The following is a 16,339-nucleotide window of genomic DNA, read 5'->3' on the forward strand; positions in this document are numbered from 1 at the left end:
ATTATTACTGAAATAGTTATTAGATATGTGTAAATGTACTTTAGTGTAATGTTTTTGGTATACAATTTCAATGTTTGCAGATTTCTTATTTTCCAGAAATCAAGGTGGCAGGCCTTATTCTGGGCTCAGACGGTTGTTATTTGCTCCACTGAAGTCAGTGGCGCTTTAGCGTGTGCAATTGTTCGAAACAAGATCAGATACTGTATTACCGTATTAATCTGGTGCAAACCGACCATTACGCATGGCCCATTTACACGAGGAAAACAGTTACATGGTGGGATCGCGTTTATAACATGACTCGGTCAAGACTTGCTGGCTTGGCCAAATGGTGTTATAAATGCATTGCCAAATTGAGTTACAGACCTGATTTTGTCTTTCAACTGTTGGAAGAATCAAACTCCATGGGGGTTGTCTTGGCTTTGCTTTCTTATCTTTAGACATTTGGGTTTTTTCTGCTAAATCCAATAAGAGCAACAAGATTTTTTTTCATCCATTTCTCTCTTTTTGTTGTTGTTGTTCTTTTCTTTTTTTTTTTTTTTTTTTAATTTTAAGGTTTGTATTTCAGTTGGTTGTTTTTTTCCTGGCATATAATCATCAAAGACTTTTGCATGAGAAAGGTGACAGTACTTAATGAAACTCAGCACCTAAGGGCATAAGGCAGTTGTAGGTTTGTTTGTTTGTTTTTTTATTTTTCAATCAGCACCAATCCCATAAATAATGTTCTACACTTGGTGTACGGTATAAAACTGATGTGGAGATGCCTCCTTCTCCACCTGTGAATCCTAGGTGTGGAAGTTGAAATACTGTTTCTTGTGTGTAAAAAACAAAAGAAAAGTTTTTCTTTTTGTTTTTACTTACAAAACATAGAGAATATCTTTTTTTTTTTTTTTATACATACAGCAACCAGAAAGAAAGCTTATCTGAAGGTTTGTGTTTGTTTCATGATCTGTGTTTACCGTAAACAAAAATAAGGTCCCCTCTTTTACTTTTGCTTTAAGGAGCTTTTAAAGTGAAGATTCATATTGTAGCAACTCATATAAGAGAGGTCCATCTCTATACCTAATACCTACAGCTGTGGGGGTGACATACTGGAGGATGTTGATAGTTCTTCTTAACCTCCTGTCTACAAAATGAGCATCCCATGCAGGATATCTTTTTCTTGGGATGTCAATCTTAATGAGAGGCCCCTCGGGGGGGTAGGGTCGCCCAGATGGAGTAGATGGTACCATTGCTCTCACCTGGAAAACGGGCAAGCAAGTGTCAGCTGTGAGTTCCTCCTGTTGCTCCGTGACCGCTCTGGTGGGCGTAGCCTGGGCCCCCCGGTACCCAGGGGTTTGGGGTGCCATGGGCTCAACATCGGGGGGCAAAGGAATGCCCCAGAGCAGCTCGGCGCAACAGGAGCTGACAAGGATCTTAGCTCTTGGCCCCGTGGGATGCAGCACACCATAATATAACAGCATCAAAGCTATCCCAGCAGCAAAGCTAAGAAAGACACAACACAGTGCTGGCACGGCATATGAGTCAGTAGTGTCAGGATCTCTGTAAAAATACCAAAGGAGTGTCAAGGTAGCGTTCTCCGTCAGGACTACCGTGTAATACGCAAACATTCTGTATCGAGTCCGCCCTTCCTTGACATTAAACCAGCAGAAAATGTACACAATCCCTACCACCATGTTGAAGAGGATCTCCTCCCACTTAGACATGCAGAAATCTGTCCCACCATGGATGATCCAGAAAGCCATGGCACACCAATGGACCACTACAAAGATCCCAAAGTAGAGCTGGAAGATGGAAGCAAAGAGAGCAAAAGAAAGAACTCGGGATGAGATGGTGAAGAGGCGCCAGAAGACATGGATGAGGGCCCCTCTGTAGCTCATACTCTTCTTGTCGTCCCTAGAGTCCCGAAGAAGCTTGTGATAGGAGGCTAGCACCCAAGCCAGGGACATCAGGGAGGCCACAGAGGACACACCTGCCGGAAGACACACAGATCCACTGAGTTAGACAGGAGGTTTGGTTGAAAACATCATCTGCTCACTAAATTATTGCATCTGGGGCAGGCTCAGTAGCCCAAAGGTTCAACTCACGTCAGGTTGTCCTTACAGTCTAGAGGAGAGAAATACAGAAATATCAGTGTGGGAATCGGAAACGATGCTGTATTCAGGAGTTCTCTGACACAGCACATGATGTTTATCATATTCCTGAGCCGCTGGCTCTGCCACCCCACCCCAGCTCTTCTCTTCTTACAGGGAACAGCCTCTGTCCTCATCCTGATGAGATCCACATTTGAGAATTTAAAATCCAGAGCCCATCTAAACGCTGCAGCCCAAGTATGAAGGTTGCTTTCTGTAGAAAGGGGTCTATCTTGGCGTGCACCATCGCAAGAGCAGGACATCTATATTCCTTGTAACTGCATGGATCTCTTTTATTCTAAAATACTTTCATACAAGCAACATTCACATTGACTTGTATTTGATTCTGCCTTAATCAGGAATCCCTGTTTGTATTCACCTTTGGGAAAAACAGGCCATTGGTCAGTTTTTTTGTCACCCTGTGGTCCCATGCAGATGAGTGTATAAATACAGGGAACATGAAGACTCATCAATACCCTCCAAATGGTCCCAAAACAAAGAACCTGATCCCTCCAGCAACTCCTCTGTCCTGTTTCCAGGATGGACTGAAGACCTATATTGGAGTTAGCTTATCTCCAGCCTTGTCTTCTGGATGGACCACAGATCCAAGTCACAGTCGTGTCTCCAGCCCTGCCTCCAGCCCTGTCTCATTCTGCTCCTGGTGGGATCCCCTGGAGGGACCTCGGATCTGGTCCATCCCCTTGCCTTGTCTGGGACTGCGGAGGGAGTCATTACCAACATGCAGCTCTGCCCCGTGCACTCATACCCTGAGGTCCTGCTCCCACCAGTGAGGACATTGCCTGCCCTGGGGTCACCCTTGTTTTCCAACTCATCCCCTTGCGCCCTGGCATGGGGCAGGCACCCCGTGATATTCCAAAGGGGTTTGAACTTATTCCCCATTACAACCAACACTTCAACTATTTGCTCCAATGGCTAAAATAGTGCCCCATCACACTTCAGGAGCTTTTAAAAATACAATACCATTGATTATCGCAAGGGTAAATTGAACAACTCATTGAGCAAAGCATCATAATAAAAATTAATTGACAGATTCCTGGGAAAAGAAAAGGCCACTGGCATCTCATTCCTTTGCTCCCACTGCTGTTCACTGGACAACTGCTCTGCAGGTGAGGGAACAGGCAGTGGACTAAGATCCATGATGGGAAGCTAAATAATTTGGTAGCTAGACTTTGACTGGACCTTTGCCAAAGACTTATCTGGGAGCATCACCTATAAAAACTAAAGGAAAAATGCTAGTGGTTTCAAACAAAACAAACAATAACAAACGCCCCTCCATCTCTGATGTTTAACGTACTGGAAAATAGGTCCAGCTCTTTTTTTGCTTTTACTACTTTAAGAAAACCCAAGCAGCAGCTTGCTGCAGCTGCTCAGGGTTAAAAAGCTAAAATGTCTGAAAACTCCAAATTTCTTCTTCTCCTATCTTGTTCTCTCTTTTCCCTCTGCCCACACGGACCTGGCTCCCATGGGGACAGGAGGAAGATCCACTGACTCTTTATCTTTATCTAAAGAAGACTTTGTTGTCTTCTCTCTGAGGAACCTGCCCCACAGTGTGGTGGGATTAGATTTGCCCCCTTCCAGCCCAGCTATGTCTGGAGGAGAGGTGATGGAGAAGGTGTCCAAGAAGACAGGGCAGACCTCCACCTCTGCCCCTCACTGAAATTCTCCCAGCCTGTAGGTCCACCAAAACTATGCCTTTCCACCAGCTCTCAAGTCTCTCTCTGAATACCTTGGCTTTGGGCTCATGCATGCACTAGCATTTCAGACTGAATATAAAAAAAACAACAAACCAGTAAGATCAGGGACCTTATCAAAGCTTTAGGCCGCCATCTTTGAGAAAACCACATTTTTACCCAAATTCTAAGTCCTCAACTGTTGATAAGAAACACTTGCATATAGGACCTGGGGACCCTAATGGATGGAAACTTCTGAAAGTGAATAGCCTCAGCCCCAAACAGATGTAGATTAGATTTATTTTTAACCTACCAGATGTGTTACATTTTTGGTAGACATAATCAACAGTTTTGGAAGGCTGAGCAATGCCACACAATTCGTAAGGTAAGTGCTGCTATGTGTATAAGTACTGCTTGTTGCAGTATCTTCTAGCTATTCAGTTTAAAAACTTTCCATGGTTAGCAGGAAAAAAAAAAAAAGGCATGTATTGTCTTATTTTAGTGCTGTTATACTGGAAAATTGTACGGCATTAGATGTACCTGTATACTGAAACTCAAGTAGCGCCAACCCACAAGAGACAGATGTGTCACACTGGCTTAAAAATGTTTCTGTTGGGTTCATTTATTCTGGAATAGAGAGAGGAATAAAATACACCAGAAACAAAAACCCAGTATACACATAAAGGCTTTTCCCACTGTAATGTTTTCAGTGCAGAAACCTACACTAATCACAGTCTTTGCTGTAAATTGCACAGAGCTGGCTGAGAGTATGTGTGCTGAGTCACTCATGTTGCACGGTACCATGCCTGCTGATAGTCATCTGAATGTCTCCTCGAGTCAACAGAGAGAGGCAGACACCCCCAGAAAGTGATTCACCCTGTCCTAAGATCCATGTGTGGGACAAGGGGGGTTGACTCATGCTCCCGAAGTGTCTGTCTCCATCCCTTGACAGGGGAGTGCGGGGACTTGCGAACACCAGCAGTCAGGCAGGATGAGTCCTACCCTTACAAAAAAGTTCATTGCCTCCTCATTTGCACTAAGATCTGAGGGGGGGAATGAAGTAGCTCTAGACATTTTGACATATTCCTGCTGCTGTTTAAAAATTCACGACTCTGTGCAAAATGTGAATTTTGGCATCCTAGTGATGAGCAGGATCTGGACCTGGGTGTAAGGGCGGTGTGATCAGTAGGTGGACATCAACAGGAACCATGGAGCCATATAAAGACTTCTCCAGTACTTCTTACTGTGTTGCCACAGAAATTATTCCCTGGCTATTTTATGCAGACCTAAATGACAAAGCACGCCTTGGCTTTTGTCATCTTGACCATGAGTTTCTCATTCCCATCTTTCCCTGTTACTTCTAGCCTGTGACGTCTTCATACAACGTATCATTCTTATAGACTGTGGGATAAACTTTTCCTTTCTTTTCCACTTCTCCAGGCCTTATTTCTAAGCAACTAGATAGATCTCTCCAATTATAACTAGAACAAAAAGTCCTGGCAAGTTGGATCACATGGGAAGTATTTCTTTATTTTGATTTTGACTTTTGCACGTGGTGACTGACGCACCTTCATCTAGCATGAGTGGGTTTCAACTCCCTCCCAAGGTTTGTTTATCAAAGGGTTGGGGTTGGTTTAAAACTGAAGTCACTTCAAAAAACCCACTCCCACTCCTCCCACTCTGTGCTTAGTCTTGGGAGCGGAAAATACCCGCCATGCACTGCCACCTCTCTGTGGGCATTCTCAAGCCAGGAGGACATCAGCTACCATGGGGCTGGAAGCCCTGTGGCTGCATGTGTGGGCTCTGTATCCCACCTGCCCATAACAAGTCAGACTGGCATAGACTGGGGTTATCTTCAGACTCTCTGCACGGGGTTGTACAATATCCCTTCAACTTCTCCTATCACCTGCTAGAAGCAATAAGTGACTCACAGGCCATAGTCAGCACCATGGAGGAGTCAAGCCCATGTGTCTTGAATGACACATCACAAGAATTAGTCCCCCAGATCCCTTTAGTAATGCGCCCTGAAGTCCTTACGGTGAGACATCTTCTAACCTACGTTCAGTACGGTGAGGTAGAGCTTTATAATGTCCCCATTTGACAGAAGAAGCACTAAGATGTGAAGGATTTATCCAAGGTCTCATATAAAATCCATGCTAAAGCAGGGAACAGATCTCTTTCACATCACAGTGCACCTTGCATTTCAGACAGGATTCAGCTCCTACTGTAGCGACTCACCTCGGGGTGTCCATGGGTGAGTGATGTCTCTTACTTTACTCAATGGAGAATTAAGGCTTAGTGCAACCATGACAGATGGGAATCCAGCAACATTTGAGATGCTCTAGGACATTCCAGACCTCCATGTGGAGCTGGCAGATGTGACAAACTTGCATAGAGAAGACAAGAACATTTTTGAGCTGGGAGCTGGGCTGAGGCAGGGTACTCACGGCATCTCAAATGACACTAGGCAAAAGTCAACCAAATTGTTTCCTGAGTCATTACAACTAGTGGAGCCAGAGCCGTACGAAGGTCGTTGGTTAGACCCATGTATTGCCTACAACTCCACTGAACACAAGGGAAGCTTGGACACCCCCATCACATGGAGACACCTCCATCGAAGACACCTTTGTTTAGGTGTCTGAATCTGGAGCTGAACTTGCCCACCATCTTGAACTGCTTTGATGCTGACTTCTTGCCTTAGTAATTCTGCCTTTCTCAGGGGGACCTAATGAACAGTCCTCCGTGGTAAACACACATGGCACAGAGACTAAGCAACAGTAAATGGTGGAGAGAAATGAGAAAGCAGTGGGAAATAAGGCATCTCTATAAAAGGCTAAACTTTCTGAGAAGAGTGTCGGACCAAGGAATAGAGTTTCTGAGAAGGAGAAACCAGACCCATTGCTTGGGATCATGAAAACATGAGTAGACTAGACTATAATGCAGGTAGCAATCTGATACCAGAGGAGAGGAGCATGAACCACTCTGAGTTCAAGGGAAGGCCCTGGAGCCTTGCTGAAGCTCGCAGGGGCAGGCTGAATTTCAGCCTGTTTCGGTTTTCAACCTCTAATTTCTACCGATGGCCCAGAAAAAGAAAAGGCCACCTCAGAAATATAATGAGGGTCTTTGAAAAATCCACATTCATAAGAGAGACTCAAAACAATGACTCCCCTTAAATTGCCATTGCTGTTTTTAAAGCCCATATATGTGCAGGAATAAAAACAGTGCATGGAAAGCCATCCCAGTCTACCTGGTCTACTCATGCTACGCGATTACACATGGTTTTACAACTAGTCTAATAAAAGCTGTAGACAAATCATACCCCCAAAAATTGCATATTTAAAATGAACAATATATCCATTTTTCCCTTACTCGCAGTGTTGTTCAGCTGAGGAGAGAGGTTTTTCACTAGGGCTATGTAAAGTTTTCATCACGAATCCAGCTGCAGGTTATTGGCTGTAAGTAATTTGAATGCACTTACTGTAGCATATTCCCTAAGTATTTACTGTGGTGCCTGTCCCTTTAAACCTGAAAATGATGCCTAAATGGTGCTCTATTTCTTTTCTGACATTAATTCTCCTGAAGACTCTGCTAAAACAAAATGGGAAGATACCAACATTTCTCCCAGGTGAGCTGGACAGCAAATATTCAGTGCGACATGAAACCTTCCATCAACCCCTGTGCAAAGGCAGCGCTTGCTTAATGCCAAGTGCCCCGTCTCGGTTCCTCCCCATCACTCGCTGGCTGCTCAGGCCTCTGTGCTGTGAACCCTGTTATTGTGTTTTCCCCTTTGGGTGGCACGTTCCTCCCTGAAGCTCAGTATGAATCTAGGAACAGGCTTTCACTTTGATGCACACGGAGTGAAAATGCATTTATATACAAAAGAGAGCGCGCCAGAGTCTGCTTTTGTAACAACATTGCCTGAAAGTCGCTCCCCCTTACTTTTTAATCTGTTTTTATTCTTACCCCAGAGTAAAAGGGGTCAGAATCGGACCCCAGGTCTGATTTTCATTTGTTCCTGCTGGAGTTCAATGCTTGATCTTTCTTTTTTCTTTCCTTTCAGAGGAGGGAATGACTTTTGTCTTCTTTCCTTCATTTTCCCTCTTTCCTTTTCACTTTGAACATGGAAAAATATGGATTATTACCATTATATAAATAATAAAGGGTTGCATAGACCATTTTGTCATTCATTTTCCTCATAGGATTTCAGGACACTTCCTTAACCAGTTTCTCCAGTGTGTCACCAGTCCATTATGGCAGATGAGCACTATTCCACCTTTGGTGAACATCACTCATAAGTCTGACCCGGGAATGGCCTCCTCACATCTATGTGACAACTCTGTACTCTACTCAGAGCTGGAGTGACCAGGGATGAAAAACCAGAGCCTCACACTGGGAAGACATGTTACACCGGTGTCCTGTCCTTTGCTCTTTTCTCATGAAAAATGTTTTGGTTTCGTTGGGCAAGAGGTGAGTTTCAAATCCTCAGCATCTGCTCCCTTGCTAGGGAGCTCTTCTGAGACCTTCCTCCAAGGACCATCACAGCCCCATTCTCCCCGGGATCTGACTCCCACAGGACACAGTGTCACGAGTCCATAAGAAATAGAAAACTGCTGGTGACTGTTTGGGAAAGGCAGGAAACAAAGGTAAGTCAACTCAGGGACCAATCTCCAAGTAAGTCTGGACAAGAAGAAGGTGGTCTTCTACCACTGAATCCCACTGGGACTTCCTGACACGAGGCTTGCATTGTGTTTCTATACAGGGTAGTCCATGTCCAAGCTAGCACAAGGAGGGCTTTTCCACATTAGACCAGAGGAACGTGCACGTTCCCAAACCTTTTATTGTGAAAGTGAGAAAGTCCATAGCAAGGCAACTTCAGAACAGTTTGCTCACATGGAGAGTTGCCCTCCCACCCCTTGCCAGTTAAAGGCTTGTTCATGTCCTGAAAGTGAATGCTTCCTAAAACCTTTTCTTTTGGCTAAATTAAGATGTCCTCACTGACCCCAGGAACATTGGATCTCTTTATAGTTCCACCCCAGCCTTCGCCTTAGCACTGCCTTGAGGAACTGAGGTCCACAGGTTCGCTATGGATTGTGTTTCAAAAGGACTTGCTTTTCTCCCCTTTCATCCTGCTGCCTTTCAGTTCTCCCAAATGCCCCTTTTTCTCTACTGCTAGAAGAGGTGCCTGGCCACATTCATCTGATCTGTGCTCTCATTATCTCGGCTGCTTCTGTCATGTCTCCTCCTATTCATCTCCTCTGTGAACTCAGGAGCTGCCAAACCGGCTCAGGCCCTGGGGCCATCTAGTCTTGTATCTTCTCCTGGATGCAAGCCAGCGACTGATCCTCCTGCAGGAGGCACAAGCACCCCAGGCCAAGCAGAAACGGGATAATCTGCCCTCTGTTATGGATTGTCCTTGAATACCCTCAGCGAAGTGTCAAATCTCCTGTTGAAAATGTTGGCTATCACCCACCACATAAGGATTGGCAAAGCTCCCCCCCCCCAGCCTTTTAAAACACTCTTAATGAAGATCTTCCTTGCATCATGTGCCTCAGTGTTTATCTCACCCAAGGAGAGCTGTCTGAGACATGGGATGAGTTGCCCTCTGGAAATGCCTCTCTGTCTCTCCATTGACTCTACCTGGAGTGTGGATGATCAAACTGAGATGATCAAACAAGGAGAAGTGGGTAAGATGAAAAGTACCCTAGGCAGCAGTGGTTTGGCATCCACCAACTGTCCACAGGAGCTCAGAGGAGAGCCTTGAGTCCCAGCAAGCTGAAGAGAGCAGAAAGGAGGGTTGGAGAAACCTGTTCCTGGCTCTAAGATGAGCAGAATAGCTAGCATCGGCTCCTGCAGAGCAGAAGTTGACAGACCCAACATAACATGGGCAAATTCAAGTGACGCAGCACAATGATTTTATACCACCAAAGGCCAAGCAGGCAAAACAACCCCCCAACACCCTCCTGATGAGAGAAGGGTGCCATGATCAGTCAGAGGACATATTCAAGTTGCATTTCACTGAACAGCCAGACAGTTATCACCATCCTCAAAAAAGTGGTAGCAGAAAGACAATATCCTCCTGCTACATCAATGAGAAGGCGGCTGTTCTCAACAGGCATGCATGTACACAGTCCTTATCGGCATGTGAGTCCACTATTTGCTTTCCATAATAGCCTTGCCCCTTTCCTAGGATGCTGACCACAGGTATCTCAGTTTTTACCTGTTTATGTAGGCGAAAAAGCTGCTGACATTCACTCCACAGCTGAAACATTTCTGGCAGCACTTAGCTGAAATCTCAGTCCTTATATATGCACAGATCTTCAAACAAGCCTCACCTCACTTAGCTAACCGAGATCTTTGATCTTGTATAGTGGCTCACCACCAGATAACAGCTCATAAAAAAACAGTAGAGGGGAGAAGCGCACATGGGAACCCAGGCCTTGAGAGAACCTGGGTCACTGTGGTGACATCTAAACTAGCAAATGAGAAACAGAGCCAGGACTATTCCTTGATCCTGAGCCCAGCTGGCAGAGTCTGCCATGTCCATACTATTAAACTCTCTCAGTAGTTGTATCCAATCTGCCTTTTGGGAATGGCTCCTGGACTATGTGAACTCATTTTCTCATGCCTGGGAAAGCTTTGGGAAAGGGCTAGCTGGCCAAAACTGTACCAAAGATCATGTTAACAGAACCACTTGAGTGCCAGTGCTTGGGCTCCAGCACTGTTTGCATTACAGGTATAGACATAGTCCGTGCACAGACCTCTGCCTATCACAAACATGGTCATATAATCCCCTTCATCACTTTAAAAATAATGTGGGAGACCTGTGGTTCAACTCCTGGAGACGGAGCCTCTCATATTATCAGATTTTCCAGGCTGGGCTTTTTGGCAGAGTACATTAACCCAGGTGGCTGCTGTGTCCAGACAGCTCTGGGGAGCCCAGGCACGGCAGCTAGAGCTTAGGTAAGGTGTAACACAGACGTGTAGACAGCTTTATGCCAGCAAAATGTTATTTTGGCAGTATAGGTTAATCCTTCTAGGAATCTGGGCTCAGCTATGCTCTCAAAGTTACGTCTGAGGAAAATGCCAGCGTGACTCTATTGCTACAGCTAGATGGGCAAACCCTGCCTTATGGAGAAAAGCCCTCTTCTGAAGGTCCATCCAGCCACCAGAGTCTCTGATGGGAGTCTAATGATGGAGTCAAAGGCAATTAACTTCAAAATCACACTTTTCAGGGGGAGCAATGCATGGCAGGTGTCTAAGACCACTCAGGAATCTGGGGTGAGTTTGGTGAATAGTTTCAGTCCTAAAGAAGCTGGAGGCAATCACGGAGTAGAGGAGAGGGGGGACACACAACAAGACTAATCTTGCCTTTGGAGTCCCTTTTGATGTGACATTAATTATTATGACATTATTTATGACATGAAGCTATTTATTTTGAAATGGCTCTTCCATTTTGAAACTCCCCCTAAATGTAAATTCAGTGGATGCTATTTTGAGGGTGTTAATATAGAACAGTTCTTTCCTTTGTGATTTTTGGCTAGTAAACCAGAAATCTCATTAATCTTACTGATGGTGTTTTTGATGTCGGTGTGGGGCTACATTTCATGGTGTTTCCAACTAGAATAGCTGCTGTTATCACTTAAATTGGGGTTCACGTAGCCTGGTAACCCATACCCCCAGCAGTGAGGACTCAGGCTATCTTACACAAGTGCCAGTATCTCTCCAGGACCTTCCCACCATGCCCTGGTGCATCCTTCCCCAGTCCATCCTCCAAAGGGCATGCTGAATCTCATGTGGGCAGGGCCGCGTTGAGGTTCACAGAGACGCTCAGAACCAACAGCTGTGTGCACCTCTGTCTTCTAATGCCACACATACAGGAACGAGAGACGGTCTGGTCTGCGCCTGGTCTAAATTTATCCAGGTACCAATCACCTGGGCTAATTCTGCAGGGAAAAGGTGCTGGGAGAGCAGCAGTCATGATTTCCTGGGCACAGTTTAGGTTGTTTGGAAATAGAGCACGAGAACCCTTATACGTGTCTATTTTTGTCAAAAGCTGTATGAATTGCCACTCTATCCAGAGTGAGATACCCTCTGCACAGTCATCACTGTAATTATAAAGACTTTAGTTAAATTCCTGTTAATCTGAATGCCTTTAACCGCTGTCTCAGAATCACACTGAAAAAGAACCCCACCTGAATCCCCAAAAGTGAACAGCCACAGACAAGAGGATTTGAAGCTCCTTGAGAGAGCCCAAGAGATTTCACTTGAAATGCTCCATCAGGATGTCCTGACAACACCTCCAGCAAGGACAGGATTTAAATCTACGCATGCAGAGCAAAATCCCTCTTTGTAGGCAATGTTACAGGGCAGTAGAGTCTATCACAGAAACCTGGTTCAACCTGAAAGGAACACGGCCAGCAGAGAAGTGTACAAGTCATCTCTATAGACTTCCATTGCTTTTTCTTGGTGTACTTTCTGGTTCCTCTTGTGCTCATTCGCTTCTGACCTCAGTTTGGAAATCAGAGTAGCCTGAGCAGAGCCTTGTATCTACACGGCCATCAGCATGGCCCAGAGGCATCCAAATCTTATCAGGCACCTGAGATGGGAAAAAAGTCAACCTAAGCTACCTTTATAGTTAATAGGGAGAGGTAAGCACCACCATCAGCATGGATCTACCATGGATCTCTAGAGACTAAAGACACCCAAGTATGACTGTGCTGCTCTGGTAGCCTCTTGGTTAGATGTGCAGTGTTGTGTGGTCGTTGATTGCTGAGATCTAGGTTTTTTCCCCACTCCTATTTAAAATAGTCTTTCCCAGAGCAACAGGAGAAAAAAACCCTAACGGGATTACTTTAACTGGGAAGAATAAGATGGCAAAATCCAAGAGGAGTTACTCTTGGAGGAAAAATCATGTTGCACATTCAACAGCTGGTTCTTTGTGAAGGACACTTTAGACACAACTTTTAGTGGCCAATTCTTTGCTCAGATTCTTGAGTATATTGAAACTCTTCACAGACTCCAGCAGAGTCGCTCCCAGTTTACACTCTGCAAAGAGCAGAACGAGCCTCCTACAGTGAGATTTTTTCAGACCTAATGATATTTGAACTCTACCGCTAGGAACCTTTAGAAGAGAAACACACCTTATGATACTACTAGAATGCACTGAAATGGGGAAAAAACCCTTTGCTAAGGAAAACAACACATGGCTTGATTTAGAATAAAATCTTTCCCCACCCATTTCTATGTTCTGAGTAGGGATAGTTGGCATGAAACAACACGACTCCACAAAAACATACAATATACTTGCATTTTAACACCGTACATTTGATATTTGTTACAGCATCTTTATCCTGGCATTCTTTTTTAATTCAGATGAGAACCGCAGCCATTGAGAAGAATTTAAATCTGCCTAGCACAAGTTGAAAGGATGTTGTAATCTTGCAAGTGGGACTAAAATACCCTGAAAAATAGGGGAGCACATCAGCACTGGAAAGGAAAGCCCTAGGAGTTCTGCTGTTTGCTTCTGAAAGTAACCATGAGAATCTCTTTCCCCTAGCACAGGTCTGGGGCAGCTTTTGAACCTGGGACCCTGTGCCTAGAGATCAGTAACTGAGCAAAGCCTAATTCTGTTGACTGCTACACCCATGTCATTATTCTGTCTCAGCCTCCAAAACAGGGTGGCCCAATCCAGACTGCTTGTTGGGAATCGTTCTTGGCCCGTGCTAACACCTGAGCCAAGCCTGAGAATTGTTTGGGTTGGTGCTAGCTGCTGTGAGCTATAAATGTGCCAAGGACTGTGATGATAATTGAACCACGTGGATGACCGAGATCTGGTGGCTGTGCTCATGTTCTGATGTGTTTCAGTTTATTAGCATAGATGAAACCCAACAGACTCATCTCCAGATTGGGGAAGCAACATCTTCTGCCAGGGCTTTGTGAAAGAACTTCCTGCTATAAATACAGCTCCCACGGCCTGTTCCTTGGAGACGAGGCAACATCAAGGCAATGTTTCAAACAGTCTGTGACAGTACCAAGCACGGATCCTGCAAACCAGCTCTGGTTAGTGGTTTGGCCTGGACACAGAAAGTTTGCAGGCCATTAGAGAAACAACTTCATCCCAGTCCTGGAAATGCTTTTGCCCTCATGGAGAAGAGGAAGGAAACCCAACTTGGTTCACGCTCACTGGCCAAGGTAAGAGGTCTTCATTCAGTGTGTTTAGAGGAGATGTGTCAGCAGTGCACACTTTGCTAACCTTACGGTTTGTAAATCTTTGTTATTCTGTAGGGGGCCATTGGTGGAATTGTCTCGGCATAATTGCAGGTGAGGGGACTGGTCTCCTGAAAAGAAGGAGCATCTCAACACTTCTGGAGAGTATACAGGGCTGGCATCACTAGAGTGAGTCTGGCAGAGAATTTCTGTGAGGGGGAGTGACAAAGTGACAAAAACGGATGTGGTGCAGCTGGTGCTGTCTCGCAGTGGGGTAGCTGAAGGCACCAGGGACACTGATTTCCACGGATAATAGCAGGAACGTGTTTCTTCCTCTGCTTCCCATGCTTTGTACGCTCTGCAAAAGTCTAAGTGATGTGTAGCAGGCCAGAACTCAATGACACGCCAGCATCCACCGGTTAAGTCATGCTCAGGTTGGCTTGTCTATCCTGGGTCTTTTTGCCTTCTCAGAAGTTCGTGTGTGTACAAGATGGAGTTGAGACTGCCTCTTCAACAGGTTAATGAACATCACCTTCCCCAAGGACAGGCTGAGATCAAACCATGCATCCGTTCCCCTACTGCAAACGTCTGTTTGCACCTTAGGCTATTTCAGATACGGGCTCCTGCCATAGGGAAACAGCCGTGCCTGGTGGACATCCCCCATCAGTGAGCGTCCGTGCAAAGACGTGAACGTACTGAGGGCACTGAGAGCATGAGGTTGGTCAAATGCCACTTAGGACAAAAGTCATTTCAGCAGATTTCCACTGACTCAGTATATCTGCTGCACTCAGGACTGTCACCTCGAGCTAATCATCTAAAACAACTGATAGTTTCTGAAACGAGAAAGTTCTTTCCTCCAATACTCAGCAATTTTGAGCCAGTTGCATAAACCTGAACTGCTCCATCTACATCAGGGGTAGAAACACAGAGAAGTCCCTAGCATCACCCCTGCATCTTCCCCAAGTTTTTTGCACATCTCAATGTCTACGTGCTCTCTGTTTACCCAGAGCTAGCATGCTGCCCTGGATGCCTGACGTGAACACCAGAGCTGCACACTAGAGCAACCTGAAGATGAAAAGAGTTGAATTTCCATGCATTTTACTAACCAATTGCACAGCAGAGTGCAGCCACCTTTTCCTATGCTCTAATCACGAATCTGCCATGAGAGGTATGTCTCCAAGAAAGTCTGCAGCATAAAATTACCTGAAAAAGCCTTAATATCCTGCCTGGAATCTGTTTGGCATGAATTCGCTCCCCAGGAGCCTGCAGCATAGAGATCCTCCCCAAGACCTTTGGCTACTCAAACCTCTCTCTCCGTGCCTCAGTTTCCCAGTTGGCCTGCAGCTCCTAGGAACAGCATGAGCTAATGCTTGTGTAGCGCTCTGATGATGTAACCCCCTCCCAGTGATTACCACAGTCTTACAAAGCCTAAAATTGGCAGCGCTGGCTACCTGCCAGTGCTGCCCCGTGAATGGTGACTCATCTTTATTGGCTGTGGCATGTCATATGTGTGATGGTGGCACATGATACGGAACAGAAGGGTTTTTATCAGCACTCCAAAATAACAGAGCGAGAGCTATGGCAAGGTGGTGGATGGAGAAGCTGCAGGTGGGGATGGGCTAAGGGATGACGTCTTTCTTTGGGCTTGCTCCAAAGCCCATCGGAATAAAAAGAAAGCCGTCACTGGCTTCAAAGGCTCCTGGACCCAATCCTTCCCCGCCACGCTGGGACAATACGGCTGATGATAGGACAAGCTTTCCCCATGCCGCTCACTGCCAGCGTGCCTCGGGCTTGGCCTGTTCTCAGCATGCCAGAGCAAGACGTCCTCAGTGCCCACTGCCAACTGTGGAGATGGCTTTTTAATGCTGCTGGGAATTGGCCCAAGACCAGCGACTCATTTCAAGCAGGGCACCAAATTGCTATCTGTCATCCGGCTTTGGTGAGAAGGAGGGGAAGACAGGAACAGAGCCATATGCCCCAGTCTGGCAAAGCACTTGAGTCATATGAGTGGCCTCCCAGGCGAGCTGCTTATGTGTTGGGAGCTATCTGGGCATTTTGCGAGGTGCCTCCTTGGTCTGCTGATGAACATTTAAAGGGAAACTGTGGTTGAATCAGGATAAACTTTCAATGCAGATGTGCTGCTTTTGGCTGGGATAGAGTTAATTTTCTTCACAGTAGCTGGTATGGGGCTGTGTTTTGGATTTGTGCTGGAAACAGTGTTGATAACACAGGGGTGTTTCCGTTACTGCTGAGCAGTGCTGACACAGAGTCAAGGCCTTTTCTGGTCCCCACCCCACCCCACCTGTGAGCAGT

General features: G+C 45.7%; 1 protein-coding gene across 1 annotated transcript in view; it reads right to left on the reverse strand.

The window, feature by feature from the left end:
* Positions 1-1,004: 1,004 nt before the first annotated feature.
* Positions 1,005-16,339, reverse strand: part of XKR6 (XK related 6) — a 22,762-nt gene continuing 7,427 nt past the window's right edge. Inside the window, exon 2 of the mRNA XM_009288940.1 lies at positions 1,005-1,969. Within this exon, the coding sequence (XP_009287215.1) occupies positions 1,005-1,969 (965 nt within the window). The remainder of the gene's footprint in view (positions 1,970-16,339) is intronic.

The sequence above is a fragment of the Aptenodytes forsteri genome, unplaced genomic scaffold (assembly GCF_000699145.1).
Source record: "Aptenodytes forsteri isolate BGI_AS27 unplaced genomic scaffold, ASM69914v1 Scaffold57, whole genome shotgun sequence".
NCBI classification, from domain to species: Eukaryota; Metazoa; Chordata; class Aves; order Sphenisciformes; family Spheniscidae; genus Aptenodytes; species Aptenodytes forsteri.